Raw genomic sequence first — 27,782 nt, forward strand, 5'->3', positions numbered from 1 at the left:
CAACATCTTCCTTTTTACAATGGATATTCTGAGAACTCTTGTTTCTTTTCTTGCTTTTGATGTCACAAGTAGTGTTGAGGACAAAACCTTTAAATCTTGTTACCAGTAATACAGGAAACTATACTTAATGAGATCATGCTTGAAAAGTGATTTAGCTCTTCTCAAGTGATATGCTGACCTCTGGAGGCCACAGGCAGCTGGTTATAATTATAATTCTTAGCCTAAAACATCCCTGCCAGCACAGGCAAGAAAGCTATATACCCAAGTTAAAATACAACTCTTCACCTGCAGTGGCTCCTGGCAAGTATTTAGTCCAGCTAGAAATGAAGTCTCAATATCCTCATCAGTTTTCACAGCTTGGTGGGTGTAACCAGGATGCTAACACAGGATGTAAGTGACAATTATTACTCAGGTTGGTGAGTGCAGAGCTCACTGTGTGAGCTCTTCATGGCAGACACTTTTAAAGCCTTCCAGGTCATCATGCCCTGACATATCATTGTGATGTTCCTCTGTGAGTCCCTTTTCTTTCACCCCTCTGCTTTCCCCCCCCTAAAATATGCCTTGATAGCACTACTGTACAAGCAGGGCAGAGGACTGCTTACAGATTAATGAACATAGAATCACAGAATGAATGGTTCGGGTTGGAAAGGACCTTAAGGATCATCTAGTTCCAACCACCTGCCATGAGCAGGGACATCTTCCATTAGACCACGTTGCTCCAAGCCTCATCTGTCCAGTAACACTGGCTGGGATGAACACTGCCAGGGATGGGGCAGCCACAGCTTCTCTGGGCAACCTGTGCCAGTGTCTCACCAACCTCATAGTGAGGGATTTTTTCTACTACTTCATAGCAAGAAGATTTCGCAGATGATGGCAATCAGCTGTAAAGCTGACTGTTCTGCAGTCACACACTAGTGATAGGGAGACAAGAGCTCCGCTCCACCCCATGCTGCTGCCCGCTGAAGGGTCTCTGAACCAAGAGCACATGTTTCAGATCACAGGTAGCCCTCTGTTGATAACTCCGACCATGTGAGAGGCAGTGGGAGATAAAATAGCTTCCCTTTGACAAAGTAAGCCATGATTTTGACTTCACAGACTTGCTATAAAGATGTTTTGAGCCACATCCTGATCACTCCATGATGGTATAACTGAATATAATATAACTGCAATCACAGAGTTACATCATCATAAAGATAGCATCAATATAGCTAGAATCAACAGGTATCACTACAGGTGGGAGTTTCAACACTTGTTTCCTAAACCCTTTCCAGTGTAATTTTTAGCCTTACTCAGGCATGCTGCACAGCTAATTTCTGTGATTCCACAACCCAGAGAGGTTTGACTGAAGACTTAGTGTAAGGGACTCATTAACATCTGGGTTGGGATTAGTGTCAATGGTTCACGGAGGCTGTGGTTTTGCACCAATGAAAGTGAGATCCATGTTCCGGTCTCACCTCAGAAAGTATTTCCTGTGTGACTTTTGGCAAGGTATTTAATTATTCTGTTACCTGCCTATAAAATGGAGCTATTATCACTTATTCTGTAAAAACTTTCTAATGGCAATACACTTACTATGTTCTGTATCACTTGTATTGGAAAATATGTCTTTAAATCCAAATGAATATATCTGTAAAGGAAGAATACTGCAGGGTCCACAGTGGATGTTCTTCTTTTGTTATAAGACCATTGGTTTTATCTGGTCTATGTAACTTCAGAAAGAGCTTAAGCTGAACTGGAAAATGATAGCTTGTGCCAGAAGAAGAGCCTCCACTTGAGCAGAGTATACTCTACCTGTGCAATTATACCAGTCTGTTAGTGGACTTTTCCCATCAGATTCCTAACTTGTTCTCTCTGGATCCAGGAGGGGAAAGAACAGGTTTACATTGGAATTAGCATAACCAGCACTTTGCCTCTGTCCTCCTACAGTAAGGATTCTCTCCTGAATAAAAAGAAAATAAAATGTTGCAAAACCACTGGCTAAAATGAAAGCAAAGATGATTTAAAGTCACAAGCAAAAAGGCCCAAAATCTGAGTCTGTCTTCATCAGCTGATATTCAAATGCATTGTCCATCCTATGTTTTGAATATTTTAAAAGGCGTATCATCCTTCAAGATTTCCCTTCTTTGTCCCCATTATTCAATGTCACGGTAGGAAGATGAGAGCATTACCATTGATATCACTTTTTTAATTCCATGCCCTTGAATAAGGGCAATAAAAGCCCTGCATAATAGAGTTTTCAGGGGAAAGAGTAAATGGGAATAGGTTGTTAGTTCAATACAGGATACAGGAGCTGTCTCTCCCATCTCTTTTCTCAAGGTAATACTGTGCCTCCAATTGTCATTATACCCAAGAATCAAATTATTTGAATTCTGGACACATCAGCACAAAACTGAAGACTCCCTGCCAATTTCATAGCCTGCTTGGAAGAGAACATCAGAGAGCATCACTCATTTATACGACTGCCAGCCTGAGACTGTAAATTCAGAAAACAAGAAGGCCTCAGGTGCTGCACTTTAACATGTCTTCCTGCTCCTGAATCACCCCCTCCTTTAGCACCCCCATCACATACAAGGTAACATTTTATGTCTGAAAGGCAAAGCTTTCAAGCATCTGCCATGGCCTGAACGTGAATTGAAAATGAGACTATTAAGTATATTAATTGATAACAGTGACTTATGACTTTGAAGGAGATTCATGACACTGGGAAAAACAATCTATAAAGATTTTTGTTGCTCTAAAAAGACAGTGCAGCATCAGCTTATTTCACTTGCAGCAGGTTCATCTCTTTTATAGAGCATACTGCACTGCAGGCAAAGGGAATTTTAATGGACACTGGGAAAAAAAATGATCTATTCCTCTATCCCATGACAAAAAAGAAAGCACAAAAAAGAAATAGAACAGAGAGATTGAGATAGGATATCAGCAAACATTTAAGGAACTGGAATTAAATGAATAATCAGAAGTCTGTAAATGAGATGAAGATTAAACTGACAGAAAGTTGAACCTTGTTTGAAGCAGCTTGTTCCCTCCTGCAGTGGGTTGGTTTGTACCAGGCTAATGAGAAGGCACATCTCTCAGAGGTTCCTAATGAACCAGCAGATCTCTGATGGTGAATTCATCAACGTATTTTGTAGGAGAACACCATGTTCTGTTTAATACTTTTCAAGTGCCTTGCAAGCACGGATGTGTTAGTGCATTACTCTTTCCCTTTTTAAGCTATAAGCCACGTGCTGTAAGTGTGGAAACTGAGGCACAAGATGAACCCAACCTGCTTAAAAATCACCCAATATCTCAGCCAAACTTGTACAGAAGTTAGACCAGACACCCTGGCTTGAGCGAGACCATTCAACCACAGACACTTTGGCCACCACTGCCAAAGCACGGGGACAGCATTGGCCTGACTTGTCCAACAGTGGGGATCTCAAATACACTTTGAACAGTCTCAAACAGCATTTTATATGAATGCTTTCTATGAATTATGCCTGAAAGCGCTATACGTCCCTCCCTGCATAACAGCCAACATGGTATATAAAGCCCAGCTGTGTTTGCAGAGGAGTTAACAGCCTGGGGAGACATTTGGGCCATATGGGTGGTTAAAAACCATGAACTTCTGCTAAAAGAAATGCATTTGATGACATCTATGGCTTATTCTTCACATGCAGAGAGCAACCCACCATTTCATCTCTGTAGCAATACTCATACAAAGCCTGAAGCCTCCTTAAGCCTCCTTATCTGTATTCTTCACCCACAGCAAAGGGATGATCAAAAAACTCCTAACTAAACTAAACTGTCTATTAAAAATTAATTTTTCTAATATTTGATTTTTGGTGGGTAAAAAACAGATAACAGGTGAAAAAAAAAATTAAGATTTACAGGGAAGAGATTTTTCCTGTTTTAATGAAAAAGTTGAATTCACTTTGTGCTGAATGCTTCCTGATCATCTCTGCTCTCTCTGGCATATTCTTGTTACATTTATAGATCAGCATAATGCAGTGAAGCCTGTGACCAAGGGTGAATAGACTGCAACAAGTTTGATTTCTGTGGAGGTGCTGGAATAGGAGGAGCAATGCAGAATGCTGTAAAAGGAGTGACTGGAGTGGTGGAAAGTAGCTGTTGCTCTGCAGTATTGAGAGAGAAATAACCTTTTAAAGCCATGGCCCAGGAGAACTAACTTCTTTTGTAACCCAGTAGCTCTCTGGCAGCTTTCACATGATTCCTGAGACGTTTCCTCTTCAGGGCTGTATCTACAAGCTGACACTAAGAAGGCTATGAAAGAAGCCTGAAAAGCAAGGCAGGATTTTGTTTTCTTGCTTTAGTTAATCATTGAAGCTCTCTGTCTGAAAGACAAGAAAAGGAAAAGCATTTCTCTTGCTTGAAAGCTACAACAAATGTTTGCCAGGCTACTCAGGGCTACAAAAAAAAAAAGATCTGGAAGCACTAGTGCAGCAGAGCAGCAAATGAACATCAGGGATACAACCAAGGAGGCAAAAGCCTCTGGATGTAACAGCTGCAAGAAGTTTATTTGTAACCAACCAATGATCCTTATGCCAGTGAAATACTGTCTAATGACTCCAGCTCTCTGTTTGTAGCTTCCACAACATCAGTGACAAGATATATTTTCCCTTCTAATGGCAGATTTGGATGCTTGTTAGTAGGGAGAGTAGCTTCCCAACCATGACACCTAAGACTTTGACTTCAGTCTTCAGCCTTCTGACTTTTTTTAGACCCCTGATTTGAGGCTGGGATTAGGGGTTTGGTTTTCTTCTCTCCTCAGATACGTGTCCTGCATCTCATATCAGATCACTTTACCAATGTATTTCACAACAGCTGAGAACTGGTTTTGAGATACAGATGATTTACTTATATATAAAGAGACAACCAAAATAAACAAGAAATTCTTCTTTGCTAAGACACGTAGTCTTCAGTCTGACAATATCGTGAAGCATCTTGACAGCTCCTCAAAAGAGTGCTTAGATATCCCGTTGTATCTGATTAAACAGATCCAAGACCTGCAATCATCAACCTAAGGATGCTTTGCAACACTGGGAAATCCTCAATTGGTTCCTAAGACACACTCCATCACAACACGGTTATGGGATTTTGCAGGTGGTAGGTACAAGCAAGTGCCAAATAAGCTGTGGCACAGTTGCCCTGGAATTCTTGGAGCTAGCCCAGCAGTGAGTTTGACTCCACACGCACAAGCAGTGTGTTGTTCAGCTGATAAGCAAACTGAGAACGTGCATCAGCAAATACAGTTTGTTTATCCCCTAATAACTGGTTTTGAGTAGTGCAAGCAAAAAAGAGACCAGGTCTGCACTGGGCAGATAAGAGCTCTGACCAAAAGGACGACCAAAGGTCGCACCAGGCCTCCTGGAAACTTCAAAAGAGAAGCTCTCAGTGGGAATGGATGACTAAGGGAATTGCAAAGAGCTTTTATCTTTGTGCTACCTTTTCAAATACAGCTCAACACTTCAGTCCTTTCTTGTTGCCATCGTCTGATGCGTTTACAGGGTACAGGGCTGGGTTCAGCCTTGTTCCTCCTGCACAGGTGTTTGTAGCCAAAAACCCCATCGTTGCAGCCACAGGTACCTTCCAGCCTCATTAACAACCTCAGCTAATAGCATAAGGAGTGTGTGGAGCTGAAGACTGAGCTGCTGTTTCACTTAGATGTGGGGTTTTAGGGCCAAGAAAGACTCAACAGCAGTAGAATTTTCTCTAGGGGCACCTCATTTTTCTCCATGTTCCTTGGGTAAAGAAAGACCTTCTGAGCTCCCACTCAAACCCACCAGGGTCCCAGCACCTTCCATGCGATCACAAAATACTCTTCCCATCCTTGTTTTCAGCGGGGTCTCTCACACATCCCTTAGGCCATGAATCATGTAATTGTACCATGAATCACACACAATGAAATGCTGCAAGTGCATGAAGTGATAAATATTCCTGAGGCTTTATCACTGCCTTTTTTGACCAAGTTAAGTTTGAAATTAGCTATCTTGGTCTCCTGTGAACTTCATCAGTGTTACTCTGTCAATATTAAACCAGCACATTCAACTGTATATGTACAGAACCTGAAAGCACATACTGGCATTGCTGGCCTGTGATGAAGGCATCTACTGATTATTCACTGCACTGAGTTTCTCTTCTACACTATCTGCTTCATTTAATGTGTTAGCTCTTGGAGGCAAGAATTGTGCATTTCTGTGCTCTGTAAAGTAAGAAAGCTTGATTTTTTATACTTTCACAGGTTAATGTTTACATTTGCAGCAGTATCTTATATGTGATTCATGTGAAAAAAGATGATATGAAAGGAAAACCAACTCTGAGCTATGCAGCTCTGGGAAAGAATAAAACTCGGGTATGTCAGTGTGTGCCAACATGGAATCTTTCATCTGAAGAATAAAGCCCAGTCTGGCAAAATGACTCTCCAAGTGGGATTCCACACTCTGCAAACATCCATAAATATTTCAGATCCATTTTGGAGCTAAGAATCTGAGACAAGAAGATTTGCAAATGAAAAAAGACAAGTCTGAAGTCACAGAGCACCTTGACTCAGAGCTGTGCCCTACAGGAGAGGGGAGGACCAGAGCTGGCTTTTTGTGAACTTTAGGCAACTGATATATGCAAGAGCATCCATGTATCTGACTACTCCAGCTAGACCAGCCACAGGTATGCTACCACACTGCTCCTTCCGTAGCTCATCTCCACATCAGGACCCGCAGAGGTGAGGGGCACAAGGATATGAGGCTCTAGTTCGGCTTCCAACCTTCCATGCTAAGGGACCTGCCTGGGTTACTGTCTCAGAGGGTCCAGAAGGATAAATGCTGGGAGTAGACCCCAACTATGGCTGCTTTGAGTCTTGCTTGTAACCACTAGATAAAGTCCATTGGTTGAATCCTTGGCAATTCCTTTGACTTCATTTGACCTTGGAGCTGTCAAGGCTAATTTAGCATTGTGTGAGAGCTTTAGGAGGGGCATTAGTGTTGGCTGGGTGATGTGGCAGTAATGAGGAAGGGATTTCATTTCAAACCATGGTTTCATTCCAACAAAGGCAGCCTGAAGATGCACTCTGACACATATCCCATTTGTTACTAAAATGTCCAACAAGCTCCTATGCAATATCTAGTTTATTCACATACACATGTCATTGAAGTTCTGGCTCTGATCCCTTTAGCTACCCCCCCTGTCATCTTTCAAATCTCATCTGAGATTCACTCCTGGGAAGCCTGAAAAAGTGATTTGGTTATCAGCTCATATGTAAATCCCTCACCTTTCTAAGGGCTGATGAACTCTCCTTATGTTTATGTGATTCATTGGAGTCACTGTATGATCCTACAGCTCCTAGTTTTAATTTTCTTACCTTACTCCTTCCATGCTCTTTATTACAGCCACTCAGTGTGTGCTGGTTAATTTTAGATGATCAGATTTCCAAGCAAAGGTCATTGTCTGCTTGTTCCTATGAGGCCCTGACCTTATTGCATCTTTGCTACAGTAAAGAATAAACCCAATCATAATAGTATAATAACAACAGAAATTTTCTGGACCTCAGCTTCTTTCTTTCAACCAATTCCCCAAGCTCTCTATTCCCCTCAAAGTCTCACTTTTGCCCATTTATTATTGTCCATTTAGAGCACTAAGAAGCTGACGTTGTGAAATATGGATCACCCCCTGCCCCAAAATCTTAGCACATTAGCTGAATTTCAAGAGACACTCAGTACCCAGTGGCAAAGATCCCTTGTGTGTAATTTCAGCAGATTTTCAATAAGTGAAAATAAAGGAAGGAATCTAAACCCCTCATCATCTCTCAAAGATTAAACATGGGATGCACAAAGCAATCTGATAAATTTTCAGCCTGAGGAATACCTGTGATATATTTAGCCATTTGGGCTCTATGACTGGTGATAATGGAAGAAAAACCAGACTCTGTTATTAAAGTGGAAAAGAACCTTTATGTCTAGACAGAGATGGAAAAATGCCACCATAACTTACCTGCACCCACAGTTTGTGCAGCTGTCAGTTAGTTGTTGGAGAATGCAAAGCCTGGAGTGGGTAAACCATTTAAATGCTTCGATTTTAAGTGGGTTTATCTTTGCTTTTAGGTTTTGGGGAGCTTTTTTGTTTGGGTTTTTTTTTGTGCATTTTTTGTTCGGCTTCAGGAACTGACAGGTCCCTTTTACTGCGTGTTCTTTGCAATTGTTAGGCTATACATAAGGAAAGTACAATGACAGCTCTTCAATGCAGCCCTGAGGAGCTAGCTAACCAGCATAGCTAAGTAATTTTTACTACTAACTCCTACAGAATTATAGGCCAACTCCATTTCCATCCCCACCACTGCCTAAGCTCCCAAGTATACATTTCCCCACAGTGCAATCACACTGTGTACATTTCCACACAGTGCAGTCACTGACTGCTGTATACTGCCTGTTAAGTTCCAAAAGAGCAACGAAGAGCCATCCTCATCCACTCACTGACGTGTTAGCATTGGAGGAAATGTGAACCTACTTTCCAGTTTCAGCTAATGCACTGATTTTGGAAGGCCAGTAGGTAAGAATGAGCATGCAACTGCTGTACTTCAGAGCACCAGCAGCACTTCACAAACCATAGTAACTTAATGCCTTGCCAGTACGTGCTCACCTTGAACACATGTGCACACCAGTTACTTCCTTTGATAGTCCCTGCCAAACCCACAGTCTCATGGCAAAGGACTTTACCTTGTTTCTCATCTTTCCATGCACTGTTGCAGGTCTTCAGAAGCATGCAGCTCTTTTTCCATAGCCTGGCACACACTGTCCACGATGGTTCCCCATTCTTGGCACACACTGTCAATGATGGTTCCCCACTCTTGGCACACACTGTCCATGATGGTTCCCCACTCTTGGCACACACTGTCCACGATGGTTCCCCACTCTTGGCACACACTGTCCACGATGGTTCCCCACTCTTGGCACACACTGTCCACGATGGTTCCCCACTCTTGGCACACACTGTCCACAATGATTCCCCACTCTTGGCACACACTGTCCACGATGGTTCCCCACTCTTGGCACACACTGTCCACGATTCCCCACTCTTGGCACACACTGTTCACGATGGTTCCCCACTCTTGGCACACACTGTCCACGATGGTTCCCCACTCTTGGCACACACTGTCCACGATGATTCCCCACTCTTGGCACACACTGTCCACGATGGTTCCCCACTCTTGGCACACACTGTCCACGATTCCCCACTCTTGGCACACACTGTCCACGATGGTTCCCCACTCTTGGCACACACTGTCCACGATGGTTCCCCACTCTTGGCACACACTGTCCACGATTCCCCACTCTTGGCACACACTGTCCACGATGGTTCCCCACTCTTGGCACACACTGTCCACGATGGTTCCCCACTCTTGGCACACACTGTCCACGATGATTCCCCACTCTTGGCACACACTGTCCACGATGGTTCCCCCTCTTGGCACACACTGTCCACAATGGTTCCCCACTCTTGGCACACACTGTCCACGATGATTCCCCACTCTTGGCACACACTGTCCACGATGGTTCCCCACTCTTGGCACACACTGTCCACGATGGTTCCCCACTCTTGGCACACACTGTCCACGATGGTTCCCCACTCTTGGCACACACTGTCCACGATGGTTCCCCACTCTTGGCACACACTGTCCACGATGGTTCCCCACTCTTGGCACACACTGTCCACGATGGTTCCCCACTCTTGGCACACACCGTCCATGATGGTTCCCTACTCTTGGCACACACCGTCCACGATGGTTCCCCACTCTTGGCACACACTGTCCACGATGGTTCCCCACTCTTGGCACACACTGTCCACGATGGTTCCCCACTCTTGGCACACACTGTCCTTGATGGTTCCCCACTCTTGGCACACACTGTCCACGATGGTTCCCCACTCTTGGCACACACTGTCCTTGATGGTTCCCCACTCTTGGCACACACTGTCCAGGGTGATTCCTCACTATTGGCACACACTGTCCATGAGGATTCTCCACTCTTTAGCCCCATTATTACCTTGGTGGTGTGAAGATTTGGAGGCGGTTGTGCTTGCTGGCCATTTCGTGCAGGTGTTGTTAATGATTCAAGAGCAGTTTTGCCCTTTTAAATGGCAGCGTTACACATCACCCGTTTTTTTGACTGGAAAATGATCATTGTGATATGTGATTATCAAATCTGGTAATTTCATAGATTTGTATGCATTTTCTGCTTCCTCAGCAAACTTATGAAGACACCTTTCTATTCTTGCTCTATTTCCTTCTGTTACTTTCTACTTTGCTCTTAAATCTTGATTATTTCACTTCCTTTTCACCCACTGAATTATCTTATTTTGAAAATTCCAGAAGTGTTCTAATTGTTCAAGGTAATTCAGGCTTTAAGTTATGCATAAAGTATATTAAGAAGCTTGATCTCTTCATAGTCTTTAAAACCAAAGCATAGCTTCACGCCCAAGTCCCAGACTGCCTGAACCATTGACAAGATGGGCTCAAGCCTGTTGCCAAACCACGCCATCTGGAAGGCTTTAGGGTAAAGGGGACATCTGCCCAGGGCTCACAGACGGCCATACACCAGTCGGGCTTGTGGTGTTCCAGAGCACAGGATCAAGGCCCGGTGGCCTGGAGTCCCCAAGGCACAGAGCTCCTCTCCTGGCATGGGGCTTCAACCTCACAGCCTCCACCTGAGGTAAGCATCGCTGTGGTACATGTTTAATGGCACAGGGAGTTGAATATGACTGCTGAATATGACGGTGCCTACCCCAGTACCCGACCCCACGGTGTGGGCTGAGGTGAGCCGCGACACCGCGGTGAGAGGCGGCCGCCCGCAGGAGGAGCCCGGGGGAGGGGAGGAGGAGCCGCCAGCAGGGGGCGCTGCGGGACTCCCCCCCACTCCTCCGCCTCTTTTCCCGGCGCCCCGCAGCTGACAACGGAGCGGCGCAGCCGTGGGACGGCTCGCAAGATGGCGGCGCCCCTGGACATGGAGCCGTCAGCCCTTAGTCTGGAGCTGCTGCCGACCGACCCGCTGCTGCTCATCCTCAGCTTCCTGGATTACCGGGATCTGATGAGGTACGGGCCGGGGCTCCGCCGGATCCGCGCTGCACAGCGGGTGGTGGAGCGGGGCCTCGGTGGGGGTGTGGAGGCAGCGCCGGGGTGGGGAGCGGGGCCCCGCTCACGGCGGAGCTGAGGGGGCAGGCGGGAGGGCCCGGTGTGTCTTTGCCAGGGGAGCCGAGGCCGGCTCCTGCGGCGGGGTCAGCGGGAGGAGCTGGCGGGGGAAGGCGGTGGGAGGTGGGGTGAAGGCTGCCGGCTGCCGGTGGCCTGGGGCCGCACAACTTCTGGGTGTGCAGATCTCAAGGGTCCGGCGGGCGGGCGAAGTGTCTCAGGGCGCTCCGTGTGTGCGGGGAAGGCGGGTTGGCTTGTCCTGGAGAGCTGCCGTGTGCAGGGCAGATCCCAGAGCGCCGCTCCCGTGCGGAACACCGGCCTTCTCTGGGGGTTTGTGGTAGAAGGCAACGTTCCGGGCTGTTCTCTCCGCTGTTGTACCTCGGTTTTGTTTGTAGCTAGACCACAGTTCAGAGACAAACCCATAACTTAATTTGCAGCATCAATAACTCTCACGTAACTGTTGCATACCCTTGGGTAAACAAAGGGCAGTCGGTGCCGGTAGATAGCTTCAGTTATTTGAGCAAAAACCAAATGAAAGGACAAAAGGTGACTTTTCGGGCAGAAAAATACATGAGTGAAAGTTGCAGGTTGGTCTCGGACGCTTTGCTGGATAGCTCTAGAGTTGAGTCATAGCGAGAAGATGAGTGTGTGTTTTCAGTGCAGTACAAGCACTGGCAGTGGTTGAAAGCACAGCACTTAATCAAAGAAGGAGGAATAGGCATGAACGAAATAGGATATTAACAAAATGGGGTTTGTTTGGGGTTTTTCTATCCCTTGTAAAAACTAGTCAACAAAGCTAAAGACATGTGGGAGAGTTCTGGTATAACAGCAAAAAACACATTAAGTATAAGCAAAACAACTGTTACAAGTCCAGCACAGATGATTTAGTAGTAGTTCCTAATGGTGTAATGAAGACACTACCTATTTGTGTTATGTATTTAACAAAATAAGATGGATTTTGCTGTGCGAGGACATTACCATATTATGTAGGCTTCTTATTTGCAATGTCAGTAATGGCAGTTTTGCAGAACTGACTGTGTTGAGGACATACCTAGGTTGCTTACATTTGTTTTAGTGACACATATATGCTCGGACCGTCACAAACATTACCAGTTCCATGGGTTGGTTAGGCTGGTGGTGGCCCTAAATAATAGAAAAGCTGATGAGTGACCGAATATTTATGTAATTATTGAGAATGGCTTTAATTGAATCTGTGTCATGTTTGAAGACATGTGTTCCTGTGATGCCTCAGTGGGTGACTTCTTTCCTACCAGAAGCATCAGTAATCGCCAGTGTAATAGATTTCATAGAATCACAGAATTGTTTGGGTTGGAAAGCTGTAAAGATCATCCAGTTCAACCCCCTGACATAAGCAGGGACACCTCACACTAGACCATGTCACCCAAGGCTCTGTCCAACCTGGCCTTGAACACTGCCAGGGATGGAGCATTTACCACTTTCTTATAATGTGTGGAAGGGAACAGGATTGAACAGCTAAATATGAATTACACGTATGAAAAACACCCTAATTTTGATGCAGGAGATTTTGACCAGCACTGGACTTTGGCTGATTTTACTTGTCAAAGACAAGCATGAGAGGCATCTTTATTTCGGTACATAACTGTATCCGTTTGCAATGTTGGTCTGTCTTACTTACCAGTTTCTGGATCACACTGACAAGACCCCAGAAAGCAGTAACTGGAAGCTTAAGTTTGGTAACCTCATTTGGGGTATTTAGATGTTAATTAAAGCCATTAAAATACACCTAACTCTTAGAACAAACTACCAGAGGAAGTGATGTTGCTGCATCTAAATTGGTCATATCTTTGGGGTGTTTCTTTAAAGCATAACTGATAATTCAGCTCAAACATAGAAGTGAAAAGGTTTATTGCCTGGTGTTCAGGTTAGACTGAATGAGGCAATAATCTCTTTTAAATTCTATGGATCTTCGAATAACTGAATCATTCCTTATATTACTGCTCTGCATGTTGCTGATGCTTTGCTGCCCATTTTTACTCATACAAATAGGTTGAAATGACTTGCTGTGGATGCAAGTTGTACATTTCGGAAAGGCTTTATAACTGTAAAAGTAAATATGGGAACAGACTGTATTTGGTGGCACCTCCCTCACTGCTTTTAAAGAGCAGTTTAGGAATCAGGAATATAGGTTAGCTTTTGCTAACTCCTTGCCTTCAGCCAGGATAATAGAATCATAGAATCACAGAATGGTTAGGTTTGGAAAGGGCATTAAGATCATCCAGTTCCAACCCCAGGGACGCCTCACACTAAACTGTGTCATTCAAGGCTCAGTCCAACCTGGCCTAGAACACTCCCAGCGATGGAGCATTTACCACTTCTTTGGACAACCTTTTCCAGTGCCTCACATGCTCACAGTAAAGAACTTCTTCCTTAGATCTGACCTGAACTTCCCCTGTTTTAGTTTGAACCCATTCCTCCTTGTCCTATTGCTACAGTCCATGATGAAGAGTTCCTCTTCAGCATCCTTGTAGCCCCCTTCACACACTGGAAGCTGCCCTGAGGTCTCCACGCAGCCTTCTCTTCTCCAGGCTGAGCAGCCCCAACTTTCTCAGCCTGTCTTTATACAGGAGGTGCTCCAGTCCCCTGATCATGCACGTGGCCTCTGGACTTGCTCCAACAGCTCCATGTCCTTCTTACAGCGGGGAAACCAGAACTGCACGCAGTGCTACAAGTGGGGTCTCACAAGAGCAGAGTAGAGGGGCAGGATCACCTCCCTTGACCTGCTGGTCACGCTCCTTTTGATGCAGCCCACCATACAGCTGGAATTTAAACCATGACTAGGCTGTGCTACTGGAATCCTGCTGCCAGGGGAGTGGAGTCACACTGGAATCCTTCAGACAATGTTTACGATGGCACAGCCCTGCTGGGTGACCTGCTTTACAGAATTGCTTAATTGCTGGCAGTTCTCAAAGCATGGAGAAAAGTAGTTCACGACTTGTACAGCTGTAATGGAGACTTTTAACCATTGTAAGCACAACTCTAGAAAGGACAGCTAACTAACTTTCGACCTCTGCATTAATTTAATGAGAATGCAGTGTGTAATACACTGGCCAGTATTTATCCCTGTTTATTTTGCTTATCCTTTGTAATAAATTTGAATTATTTTCTATTTATAGTTGCTGCTATCTAAGTCGAAGATTAAATCAGCTATCAAGCCATGATCCATTATGGAAAAGACACTGCAAGAAATACTGGCTTATTTCAGAGTAAGTGTGGCTGGTTTAAGCCTTTTTTCTATTAAAATGAAGCTTATGTTACTGTGCTATCTGTTTTGGTCCATGTTACTTCTAGTAACTCTTAAGACTGCGTTGGTATTCACCAGCTTCTTAAGAAACTGATGAAAGGTTAGAGGTATCAGAAATATTCATCTCCTAAAAAGCTTCATGAAAGTACGAGTGTTAAAAAGCTTTATGGATAGATAGAGAAGCAGCGCAGCTTCTCCTTCAGCCTTGGCATTAAGAGGTCAACTTAATCTTACCAGATACCATATATTCCATGAAAAAAGTCTTGAGTTCTGCAATCACGAGGGGTACATCTGGATGGCCATGTTAGGGGTACAACTGGATTCTTACGTCATTACTGGAATCACAGAACAGATGAGGTTGGAAGAGACCTTTTTGGTCCTCTAGTCCAACTCCCCTGCTCATGCAGGGTCACCTACAGCAGGTTGTCCAGGACTGTGTCCAGTGTCTTATCAATGGGCACTGCTGAGAAGAATCTGCCTCTACCTTTACTCCTTCCCATTAGGTAATTGTACACATTGATAAGATCCCCCTAAACTTTCTCAGGCAGAGTAGTTCTCTCAGTCCCGTAATCACGTTTGAGGCCCTGCACTGGACTTTCTCCAGTACATCCATATCTTTCATGTAATAGGGACCATAGAACTGGACACAGTGCTCCACATGTGGCTGCTACAGTTTGGAGGCAAGCATCCTTTGTCAGATGTTAGCACATTTTTGGCAGCCTGTCTTCCTATAGCCTTCTGTTGTACCTGTGGGGAGAACTGAATATGCAGTAATTCCTTAAGAAATTGGCTTTCCACATCAGTGCCCAGAATTCTCATTTAACTCTCTGGTTTGCTCCTTAATCCTTCTTTATTGGGTGAATAAAGGAGTTTGTGACTAATGCAGTAGATCAAAAACATGTGGGATTTGGGTTTTTTTTCAAGCCTTGTCTTTGTATGTGTGAAATGTGATGTGAATTAGCCAGTCACCAGTTCTAAGGTTTAATAATAGGCAGCACTCTATTTAAAGGAATACTGTTTTTCCCCTGGTACTAAGTACCCTGAATGTTTCCTAATTCTGTTCCAAGTTGCTGTTGAATAGATGCCAAAATTAAATGAGTTCATGTAGCTTCATGTGGCTCAGAGTGTTCCTAGCTTAATATTATGCGTACTGCTGCTGCCAAATAACTTCTTGGGTATAGAAGTTAAGCTTTTTTAGGCTGTCTTTTTAGCTTCTTTTCTTCATATCCACTTAGAGAGGAAAAAAGCCAACGAAACCAGAGCTGGAAAGCCATCTTCATCAGTACCTACTCTGACCTGGGAAGATACATCCAATACTATGCTACATTGAAAAAAGCCTGGGATGACCTGGAAAAATACTTGGGACAGAGGTGTCCTCGGATGATTGGTTCTTTGAAAGGTACAGTGTAATACCTAGTAGGTTGTCTGTTGTTAACTTTCATACTGGCACAGGTTGCCCAAAGAAGTGATAAATGCTCCATCCCTGGCAGTGTTCAGGGCCAGGTTGGACAGAGCCTTGGGTGACATGGTCTAGTGTGAGGTGTCCCTGCCCATGGCAGGGGTTGGAACTGGCCAATCTTAAGGTCCTTTCCAACCCAAACCATTCTAGGATTCTATGATACTGCTTTCATCCTATGTGTGTGTTTCACTGACAATAATGGGAGGAGAAAGTTCATGTCACTTCGTAAATACTTTCTACTTAAGTTAGACCTATGGAGATTTCATCAGATGGAGATTGGTGCTGTATTAAGTAATCGTCTTCCTTTCAAACATATGTAGTATTCATTCTGTGCCACCTAGCTCATAATAAAGTCACCAAATATTGACTTGAGTCCATGTTTGTTTCATCAGAGCTTTTAAAAATTCCATGTTTGGTATTGGAAATACTTGATCTTAGTGATTCTGGCCACTAGCATGAATTTAATTAGTGGAAGATGCTTGAGACCATGCTAGTAGACAGCTGCATCCCAAAATTGATCTGACTTTATCTTGCTTTTGTATGTCTGTTACTTCACTTTCTCTGAATCATAAATGGCAAAATACTTGGAAATAAATATCCCTTTTGTGATAACAAAATACCTTCCATACTGTTAAGGTTGCTGGAGCTACTTAACATTCTTTTTAGAAGTTGAAAACATGCTGTTATGTCTAGAATGTAGCAAGTTTTTGCCTTATTTTTAGCCCTGCAGCCCTATTGCAATTATGTGAAATAAGATTTTGAAGGAGAGGTCTTAACACAACCTCTAATACCAGCTGTGTCAGGAAGAGCACACTGGGCACTGGGGACAGAATAGCAGAGCAGCATTACATTTGAGAATCTTGTAGGAGCAGCAGTTCTTGATTTACCCTCCAAAACTGCCACTTACTGTCTCTTTTTTTACACAGAGAGTGTGCAGGAGGAAGATCTGGATGCTGTGGAAGCACAAATAGGTTGCAAACTCCCTGATGACTATCGGTGTTCATTTCGTATTCATAATGGACAGAAGCTTGTTGTTCCTGGGTAAGGAGCAAAAACTATATACCAAGTTATTAATTCCTTTTCTATTTCTTGGGTAGTTCCTTAATTAACAAGATAAAATGTCTTCTGAACAGGATAACTGAAGCATTTAAATGTAACTGAGTAATGGCTTGAAGTGACACTTCTAGAATTGGCTATCTTCCAGTCTCAGGAGGAACTGAAAACACAGTGTGGTTTTGCTGAAATTACTCTTGCACTTCAGCCCTTTTTCCTAGTGAGAGCCCTGATTTTGTTTCTTTTTTGGTAATAACTAGAACTTCAAACTGTTGGACTTTCAGTGGTGCCACTGCAAGTTGCTCTCCTAAAGTTTTGTGTTGTATTACATGAGTAAATTGGCCTCTTGATCTGTTTGGGAATCACTGTTTAATAACTCTTTTCATTAAAATGGTTAGGGAATGACTTTCAAACCAGGTAATCAAGTAAAATCAAAATGTCAGTTCTGCTCAGTAGAAGATTTGATACAATTTAATGAGGTTTCCGCAATTGAAAACTCCTCCTATGGTAAGATTATAGAAGGTAAATAACCATAGTTTCCTATCTTGCAGCTATAGGCAGAGTTAGCAGGTCAGCACTTGATAAATGCTGCTAGTGTTAGCTAAAGATTGAAGCTACAGCAAATCATTGCAGTGTCTGTAGGGGCCAATGCATTCATGTTACTTTACCAAAACCTTCACAAGTAAAGAAAGTGCAGCTTTCTCCAATTCCAGTGTTGTATGTTGAAGGATTGTGACCAGCAGGTTGAAGGAGGTGACCCTGCCCCTCTCCTCTGCTCTCGTGAGACGTCACTTGGAGTATTGTGTGCAGTTCTGGTGTCCTCAACACAAGAAGGACATGGGACTGTTAGAACAAGTCCAGAGGAGGCCACGAGGATGATCAGGGGCTGGAGCACCTCCTGTATGGAGACAGGCTGAGAAAGTTGGGGCTGTTCAGCCTGGAGAAGAGAAGCTGCATGGAGACCTCATAGCAGCCTTCCAGTATCTGAAGGGGCTTACAAGGATGCTGGAGAGGGACTCTTCATTAGGGACTGCAGTGATAGGACAAGGGGTAATGGTTTAAAACTTAAACAGGGGAAGTTCAGGTTAGATCTAAGGAAGAAGTTCTTTATTGTGATGGTGGTCAGGCACTGGAATGGGTTGCCCAGAAAAGTATTAAATGCTTCTTCCTTGGCAGTGTTCAAAGCTAGATTGGATAGAGTCTTGGGTGATACGGTTTAGTGTAAGGTGTCCTTGCCCATGGCAAGGGGGTTGGAGCTAGGTAATCTTAAGGAACTTTCCAACCCAGATCATTCTGTGATTCAAATGTGCGGAAGGAATATGTGGAACATCTTTATGCAGCCATAAAGATGACTTCTACTCCCCTTTTTTTTCCAGGAAAACCTTTTTTTAGAGAGGAGATAGGTGCCCTCGTTCTGTAGATTTCAGATACAGCTTGTGTGCTTCCTGCTCTTCCTCCTACTTTCTCACTCCCACAAAGCCTCTAGTGTGATGATGTGCCTAGAAGATCTGGGACTAGTTGTCATTGTTGGATGCTTCAGCTTTCTGTGTTTGCATGTTAGCATCACTCTTTGAACTGCACAATGCACTCATTCCAGCAAGACTGTGTAAGGGAAAAGAGGAATGGAACCTGTTGCCCAGGGTGGGATCAGCTTATATCACACTGACATGTGGCAGCTTGCACCTGAGTCACTGCTTTCATAACACCAGTAAAAGCTTTAGCATCTGCAGGAGTTTACATCTGAGAACATCAGTGAAAGGCAAATTAGTAGGGAGTATGGGTGGGGAGGTGTATATGACAGGTTTGTGTACTCCTCCTACTGCTAAGCACGCTGCTGTAGTGTGTGTTCTTGTAGTTGATTAATTTGATCATGTTACCCTTTTTTTACCATTCTGACATTGTCTGCCCCTTTGTTACATTGAATGTAGATTGCTTGTTTATTTTCACCCTGGCTGGCATCTAGCCCAACATTCATATCAAGGTTAAATTTAGTTTCCAGTACCCACCTTGTTACTATTCTGTCCCATATTTCAGATTAAAACTACTTTTCTTATGTGTAAGAGGCTTCTTTTACTGTCTTCAATGTCACTTCCTTATTGTCAAAACAAAACGGATAACAAATCCCATTCTTTGCTGTGATACTTACAAAAAGCTAGAGAGGAAAAAAATCAGGCAGTTGATGGTCTTGCCATGTCCTGCTGATGAATATTGTCTCATTCTCTCCCTGTATGTCTGTTTACCTGTGTGTCTATGCCTTAAGTTTTTATACTGAGATTATAATCTGGCTCAATGGTTATTTAGCTAGTTTACTTCTCAGCCTTTTGTCCACACCATAGAGAAGCTTGCTCATTAGTTTTGATCAGTGACTGTTACTGCAGTGGGTTGAAAAGTCATGGATGCTTTGATAGTATTGAAATGAACTTGCACAAAAGATTCTGCTACTATAGGAAGCTGCATCAGCTGTGAACAGCTTCTTCGAAGCAGTTGCAGAGATGATGGGAATCACCAACACAGTTTAAAATATATACAAGGAAGTGTTTATCTTGGAGCCATCAAGCCTCCCTTTGCAGAGATTGATGCTGTGAACTAAACCTAGTTTAGCACCTGGGTGTTAGACTTGGAGTTCGTCTAAGTCTCATATGCATAGGATCAATACTTAGAAAAGCTTTAAAGCTGTCTTTGCCTTGTAAGTGGTATCTTATCTTTATTGTTCCTTTTTTGTTGCTGTCTGTTCAGTTTGATGGGAAGCATGGCACTGTCAAACCACTACCGCTCTGAAGACTTGCTGGATATCGACACAGCAGCTGGAGGTTTTCAGCAGAGGCTAGGCCTGAAGCAGTGTCTTCCTCTTACTTTCTGCATTCACACTGGCCTGAGTCAATACATGGCCCTGGAGAGTGTGGAGGGACGAAATAAATACGAGATCTTCTATCAATGTCCTGTAAGGAGCATATGTTTATACTCGTGAATGTACTTTGCTGATGGCTGCTGCTGTCCCTATGCACATTATCAGATACCTGAAGTATTTTGCATTGTAGAAAGTGAATACTGAAAGATCATATTAGTGTGGTACTTGCCCTCGAGCTGCCATCTGGTTTTCATCAAAGCCCATAAGTGAAATAAATTTACATGAAGCTGTTAATATCTGTAACAATTTCTATAGGTTTGTCCTCATTGGAAGGTACTAATTTAATTTGTTCAAACCATGGCAGATACACACTTTTGTCCCTGTTTCTGTAAGGAAGAAAAACTTCCATTAAGGAAGATCAGCATCTGTATATGTCTCCTCCCCTAGGTATTTTAAATGTAAACTTCCTAGAGTAAATGATAACCCTGGTTTCTAAGGAAAACTTACTCTAGTGAGAGAGCAAATTGCTTTTGAACAGCTCCTTTGTAGAATATAATTGAGTATTCCTCATAATTCTAGCTGCAGTATTTTAAGATAGGCATATTGTTGTTAGTGAAGCTTAAGGATATTAAATGTAACAAGTTTTTAGCCCTCTCATTACCTTATGCCCTGATGACTCCCTCCCCCTTTTCCAGTAGATTGCATTGCTTAAAGCCCCATCCAATCTGGTCTTGAACGCTTCCAGGGATGGGGAATGATCCTGAGCAACATGCTGTAGCTAACTCTGCCTCAAGCAGATGGATTACACTGGTCATCCCGAGAGGTCTCTTCCAACCTTAGCTGTTTTGTGTTTCTGTTTTAAGGCAGTATTTTACAGGGCCTTATTTCTTGAATGATGCATTGAATCTGATTCTGTATGCATGAGCCTTCATGGAATGTTCAGGCTGTATATTCAGTGATCACATGAGTGTTCATGGGGACAAGTGTGTGTGCTTTATACTCCCAGTCACATATTCAAACTTAGAATGATGTAGTAAGCAGACAGATTTTGTTTAGTGAATATAGGGAAAGAGTTTCCTATGTTATATTCAGGTGTCGAATTTGAACTTTAGAAGTCTAATGCATTCTTTCTAATATATCCGTACATTTCTTGCTCTTTTAGGACCAAATGGCTCGCAACCCATCTGCTATTGATATGTTCATTACAGGTAAGCCTTTAAATAATATACGCTGCAAAATGTTTTAACTGTGCTGTTTAGAAAATGCCTGTCAGTACGACTTGAGCAAAGCAAGTGCTAAATTTTCTGTGCTACTTGCAAGACTCTAAGCTGCTTAAAATCATCAGTGCCTACTTGAATTGATATGCAAGCTTTCTTTAATGAAGCTTGTTCTTGTGTGTGCCTAGTATACAAATCATTCAGTGCACTAACCTGTCTAACAAGGGGAGCAGAACCTTTAAGTTAGCCCTCATGGGGGTGATGTAAGCAGCTGTTAAAAGCAACACTCATGTGGACAGAGATTGGGTTTTTCCACCAGTAGCTTTTGCAGCCATGTTAGGAGTTGAAAATATCGTGTCCCTTAATGTAATCTGTTTAAATATTAACATAGAAGAAAACCTTTCTGGATGTTTTAGTTGCCTGATTGCTTTGTTCAAAGGATAAAGGGATCATAGAATAGTTTGGGTTGGAAGGGACCTTCAAAGGTCATCTAGTCCAGTGCCCAAAAAGACGGAAGGGGAAAACTGCATGACTGTTGTTTGGTTATGTAATAATCTGTTGTGGTCATCTGTCTGACATGTACACTGACTGCACCAGTGGTTTGATTGTTTCTTTTTGGTAATCTACTGGAATCTGGTAATTGTGGCTATGTCTAAATTAATTCCTTCCACTCAGTGTGAAGACAGATGTGTAATAAATGGCACCCTACTTAAAATTTAGCCTGGCATGTTTCTTAGGATATATGTACTAATAGTACAGTGAGCAACCACATTAGGCAATGCAGGTTTGGGATGAAGGTAGTCAAATGCTTAACCAAGCTAACTTTAGGAAACTTTTCCAAGTAGTGATATACTGTATGAAGTGATTTCAGTGTGATGTAGTCAACGTTCTTACCTGCTTTACAGCGGACTCATTGCAGGATGCATTGTGTACTTTAGAACCATCATAAGGAGTGCATAGCAAAAGCTCAGGAGTTCAGATGCTTGCTTCATTCCACCTGAGGATGATATATTGGTATTGCAGCTCAAGGCTGTTGCTTTTATGGAATTGAGTCAGTGATGAGGTGATCAAACATCATATTTAAATGTATTCCAACCTTGACTTACTGCAAGTAGAGGGGAGTTTTCATATACAGCATTTATCTTGTCATTTTGAAGGTGATAGGGTAAATTCCTCCACTTCCTCCATTCACAGTTCACTTATACAAGGTTTGCATTTTGTGGATTAGTGGTAGAAAGGAGGATAATAAACCTGGAGTTCCTTAGACTTCCAAAAGATCAAAGGACAGTACACATAGCTCTTGCTCAAAGGAAGAAGCGGTAAGTACACTTCATCTAACAGGAGTGGTAGCACTTGATAACACTTCAGTGCAGGTGAGAATAATGATTTCTTAGTACTTCAGCTTAAATCCAACTTGAGAGTTAAATGTGACAGTTTGACTGTCTACTTGGAAATCAAGCTGTTCCTAAAGAATAGCTGTAGGTGTATGAAAGACTGTTCTCAGACAATGGCTGTAAGTGTATGAAAATCCCAGCTTCTTCAGAATAACACACAGCTTTAGTCTTCTGGGTTTGTCACAGGAGTGCGGAGGATGTCTGTGACTTACCTCTGTTTTTAAGGAGAAGGAAATACTGCAACTTGCTAGCGTGTTTTTCAGAAACTATTCATATGGAAACTTGGTTATCAAACCTAAGTCTGTAAATCCATCAGCAGGCTTGCAGTCCTCTGCAAGTAGAGTAGCTGGAAATAGCTACACAAGTAGTATAGGCCTCTATACTTCTTCTCTTTCCTGGTCATAGCAGAACAGTCACGAGCAGGAAAGGAGCTGGTGAGACACATCAGCGTTTGAAGACCATGATTATAATGTGGCATACTCAGCTAAGAGTTCTTTGCTGTGTCATTTCTGGAGTATGCACCCTTAACTTTTAGTTCTTGGTTGGTTTCTCCAAATGGTCTTTGTTGGTAGATGGTCTGGAATACTAAGTCATCTAAACTGAGGGTTTATTATAACAACAATCAAAGCTGTAAACTTTTACCTTGAAGTATTTATCGTAATCTGTGTAATGGTGAATTTGCCTGTCCTGATGAATATTCTTTTTTGGTATCTAGGTACATCTTACTTGGAATGGTTTACATCCTATGTAAACAAAGTTGTAACTGGAGGTTATCCTATCATCAGAGACCAGATTTTCAGGTATCGTGACTGGGATTTACAATCTCTGTGCAAGTGTTTGGTGCTTCTTTTAGAATGCTGACCTTTTTCCAAGTAGTTGTGAGTAGCTGGTGCAAAAGCTGTAGGAGTTTCTAGTTTTGGGAGTTTTTTAAACAGCATGATGACACATCCTTATTAAACAAGTGTATTTTCATTGACTTCAGAGGAAATCATATGCATAGCTTAATACAGGCATTAACAGAGGTACAAAGAGATCCACAGCTGTATGAGTTTAGGTGATGGGGAGGTACACATCATGAAGACACTGCATACATATGTCTTCTATTTAACTGCCAAATGGAGAGTTAAGTATTACTCAGCTGCACAGTGCTCTTGTTACATTACTTAATCACTTTACATGTGTAGTTTTCTGCACTGAATGTACAGAGCAATTTGCAGCATTAACATTTTCCTTTCTGTAGGTATGTGCATGATAAAGAATGTGTTGCTACAACTGAAGATATTACTGTTTCTGTGTCCACATCTTTTCTACCTGAACTCAGTTCTGTACATCCACCACATTATTTCTTCACTTACAGAATCAGGTAAAAATAACAACTGAATTAACTCTTATAACACAGGGACTTATGCAATGTTCAGAGCATTGGTTGTTGCTAATTTATGCAGAGCATTCAAAACTGTTCTAAAATGAACAAGATGTGCACAACCTGCTGCACTTTCTAATAAGAAAATACTAAATCATTACCTGGTCAGGTATGCAGAGTACCAGACAGGTTAGTAATTGGTAAAGTACAGTGATGGGTGGGGGAAAGAAGTTACAAGTAGCTCTTGTGATGTAGAAAGGGGTAAATAACAACAGATAGTGAAGCAGAGGCATGGACATGGATCTTCACTACTGATTCAGTATACTTTACCTTAGTGGGGTTTTGTTTGCCCAGTCTTAGATCCAAGGACACAAAAGCCTTTCTTAAACTGTACAGAAGTAGTTATCTAACCATTAAGTATGCATTTTGGCTTCTAGAATTGAAATGTCCAAAGATGCTCTTCCTGAAAAGGCTTGTCAGCTGGACAGTCGATACTGGAAAATAACAAATGCCAAAGGTGATGTAGAAGAAGTTCAGGGTCCTGGAGTAGTTGGTAAGTAAAAGATTGCTTTACTAACCCAATAGAGAGAGAGGTTTTGTATTTAGTGTACTTAGTGTACATTAGATACACTCTGTATTTACATATTAGAGAATTTACATGACCAGTTACTCGTTATAGTGACAGAGGGTAGTAATTACATGGTTTATATCAATATCAGCTTGTTGCTTGAAAGAAAGAGAGGTGTATCCATCTGTTTTGTCTTTAAAGTTGTTTTGCAAGGGATATCTGAACATCCTGATAATTAACCACCCTTCAGACAGTTTAACATCAATAATGGCTGAGAATCATTTATGCATCCACTGGAATATAAAATGATCTGCCTGAATATGTTGTGGAGTGCAAGTTCTACTTCAGTCCGTACTGTCATGATCTATTAATTTACCAACAGGGGAGTTTCCCATTATCAGCCCAGGGAAAGTCTATGAATATACCAGCTGTACTACATTTTCCACAACATCTGGATACATGGAGGGCTATTACACCTTTCATTGCCTCTACTACAAGGACAAATTCTTCAATGTCACAATTCCTAGATTCCATATGGTGTGTCCAACATTCAAGGTGTCTACAGCACGAATGGTAAGTGGAGGTGCAGGTGTGAAAACACTTTTAGTACAAAAATTACAGTACTGAACAGTATTCATACTGTAACTTCAAAACACATGCCAGTTAAACCTAGCAACTGTAGTAGTCCCTGTAGGCAGTTTGTACCTTGGTAAAGTCACGCAGCCTTATTGCTTTTGACATGGAATGATACCAGTTGAATTCGGGACCCTCAGCCCTAGTTTTCATAGGATGCTATATATGGCTCTGGGTCTTCTTCCTCAAGTGCTCACCTCTGTCTGTTCTGAAGGTCAAACCTGGTTGTATCAGTGAGATGAGGGGCCCTGTGGGTTCCTGACAGAGGTAGAATCTGACTGTTCTGTTGTCCTGTGTCTGAACACAGCTCCCTCTTGGGGTACCCAGAAATATATAGGGGTGTGTGGATGTATGTCTATTCAGGGTGTATTTCAAAGGTCTTAATTTGTACTTAGAAACATGGCAGTGCATTAGCTGTTTAGATTTCTTTTGAATATTCCACTTTGGTATGACCGCTTTTGCCTCTTTTTGTCATAAGAATGTATCTACTTTCTTCAGCAAGAAGAGTTTCAGTTAATGACAACTTCAAATTATAGCAGCCTCTATGATGCTCATTAGTTGTCACTGAAAGTGCATTTCATAAAGTCACTTAATGACTTCTCGAATCAGTAAGATATTTAGCTTGCTGTTAATTATAATGTAGTTTCAGTGTGGAGATTGCAGGGTAACTATATAATTTCTCCCTTTGCTATGGCGCATTTAAACTAATTCAGATAGAATTGGAAGTATTCTGCAAGCACTGTCTTTCCTCAGGAGTAGGCATCTACTTGTGCACTTCCTCATGTTTTTCCAGGGATCTGAGACACTCATTACTAGTAGCTCTAAGAGTAAGTGCCAGCAGATGTCATGATTCTAACAGAAGATCATGGAATCACAGACTGGTTTAGGTTGGAAGAGACTTGAAAGGTCACCTAGTTCCAGCCTCCTGCCACGAGCAGAGATAATGGCATCTCTTAATTCATGCTTCTGTTTATGGGAGTGGTAACCTCCTTCCATTCAGTGGGCTGTAAATAACTACTTTTCTCTTTTGCTCTACAAGTAACGACCCTTTCTTTTTAAACTGCTTTTAATAAAACACAATATAAGCTGCCAAGAAACTGGTACTGAATTGTGGCTTTACATAATTGTACATAGTAAATAGCCAACAGCCTTCATTATTTCATGAATTTAATGGTCAAGAAGTTGGGCAGAACTCTCTATGACAAACATTGTTAGGAGCTGGATTTAGGATGAAGATCACAATGCGTACTTCTAATAGACACCATAATGCAGACCAGAGTTTTCTAGACAGTTGTTAGTGCTTCCTCAGAACTAGCTGGAAAAGATGTTAATTAAATCTGGATGTGTTTCGCTGTAGGAAACAAATCACAATGAATATGCAGTGGATGAAGACGAAGATTCCACAGACACTGATGAATACGAAGATCGCCGCAGGGTGTTGGACATTCCTGCGCCTGGTGGACGCTGCCCACGGCACACCTGATGGGCTCTTTAACAGAATGAAATAAACTGGTTTCAGAAGCTGAACTCTTTGGGGCTAGTGCATAAGAATATTTCTGACTGTTGTAAATGGACTTCCTGTTGCACATCAGGACAATTAGCATGAATGTTGGTGCCAGTTGTAATATTCATCAGAGTTTAACTTGGTTTCTTCTCCTGGTTTGGAAGGGGGAAGATGGGGAGGGAGGGAGCGAGCAAGGGACAGGCAGAGAAGGTGTTTGAGCTTTGTTCACTTTTTTCCCAGGGTACAAAATAGCTTGATAATCTGAGGTAATCGTATCTTACATTTTTAAACTATTGCCTATTTATGATCATACTGCAAATACAGGTGTGGGGGTTTGGTTTTATATGAGCATTTAAAATTAGCAATAGGCAAGATGGCAAAAAAGGTGAGTTTCTACTCTTAATAAGTCCTGCTAAGGATAAAATTTGCAGTTTGCTCTTGAGATCAGGTGCTCTTCCACTCTTTTTGTTTATTAGCATAGAAGTACCAGAAAATTCTGGTCATCAGATACATAAATGAGGAATGAAACTGGCCTTATTTTTAGACAATCTGTCTTTCAACTTCATTTTATGCTGAGTGACTCTGACTGGATAATGCCTTTTTGGAATGTAGTGTATGTGCATAATCTGCCACTGGGTACCCAAGGAATTTCTCAGTGAACTACAAAGTATGAATTTGTAAATATGTTTTGAGGTTTTTCTTTATAAAATATTTGCTGTTCAGACTTTGTCATAGGTGTCAAATTTATGTTGAATTATCACGTTTCCCTCAATCCTCTCTGGAGTTTTGTAACTACGCCTAAATAAAAATGAGAAAAGAGGAAGAAAAGGGGAACCTGACGGAACACTAGATGATTAGAAACTTTCTATTTAAAGAAGTATCTGTTTGCTTTATCCCTTTTATTTTGTTTCCATTGTCATTAATAAACAACTTAATTGCCTCCTTTGCTCTGAAGTGCTACATGGGACTCTTCTTGCCAAGACTTGAGCAATAATTGTGTGACCAGCCAGTTCTTCCTTTTGACATCCAGCATTAGTAGCTCCTGTGGGGAAAACCAGTTCATTGTGGTTCCAAGTGAATGTTTCCATTATTGACTAGTTACTGCTCTTACAGAAAGCCTGGGGTTTTTGCAAGTCATGGTATTAGGTTCTCCATGTGCTCCTCTTAAGTGTCACGCAGCATTTGGATCTTCCACAGTGGTACAAGTGTTAACTGTGAGGGGAAAATATGTTTGTGCTATAATGCTTTTTCTTCACAAAGTATTCATCATCTGTTTAAAGGATCAGT

The 27,782-nt window shown here is 42.4% G+C and overlaps 1 protein-coding gene across 1 annotated transcript; it reads left to right on the forward strand.

Moving 5' to 3' along the window:
- The first annotated feature begins 10,913 nt into the window (after positions 1-10,913).
- Positions 10,914-27,449, forward strand: FBXO3 (F-box protein 3). The gene is made up of 11 exons (XM_061343513.1): positions 10,914-11,080; positions 14,329-14,418; positions 15,692-15,855; positions 16,842-16,956; positions 19,705-19,909; positions 20,979-21,024; positions 23,143-23,227; positions 23,668-23,790; positions 24,228-24,343; positions 24,741-24,931; positions 26,349-27,449. The coding sequence occupies exons 1-11, from the start codon at positions 10,974-10,976 to the stop codon at positions 26,472-26,474; spliced, it is 1,368 nt and encodes a 455-aa protein (XP_061199497.1). The 5' UTR covers positions 10,914-10,973; the 3' UTR covers positions 26,475-27,449.
- The last annotated feature ends 333 nt before the right edge of the window (positions 27,450-27,782 follow it).

This window comes from Neopsephotus bourkii, unplaced genomic scaffold, assembly GCF_033783945.1.
Source record: "Neopsephotus bourkii isolate Nb327-2 ecotype Australia unplaced genomic scaffold, CSIRO-AGI_Nbou_v1 NB_1825, whole genome shotgun sequence".
Taxonomy (NCBI): domain Eukaryota; kingdom Metazoa; phylum Chordata; class Aves; order Psittaciformes; family Psittacidae; genus Neopsephotus; species Neopsephotus bourkii.

What these genes read in the sequence shown, in the direction of transcription:
- FBXO3 (XM_061343513.1), top strand. Translation starts at nt 10,974, where the DNA reads ATGGCGGCGCCCCTGGACATGGAGCCGTCAGCCCTTAGTCTGGAGCTG. An exon ending in AAATACTGGCTTATTTCAGA is followed by an intron (nt 14,419 to 15,691) that starts GTAAGTGTGGCT and finishes ATATCCACTTAG; the next exon opens with AGAGGAAAAAAGCCAACGAA. An exon ending in AGATCTTCTATCAATGTCCT is followed by an intron (nt 19,910 to 20,978) that starts GTAAGGAGCATA and finishes TTGCTCTTTTAG; the next exon opens with GACCAAATGGCTCGCAACCC.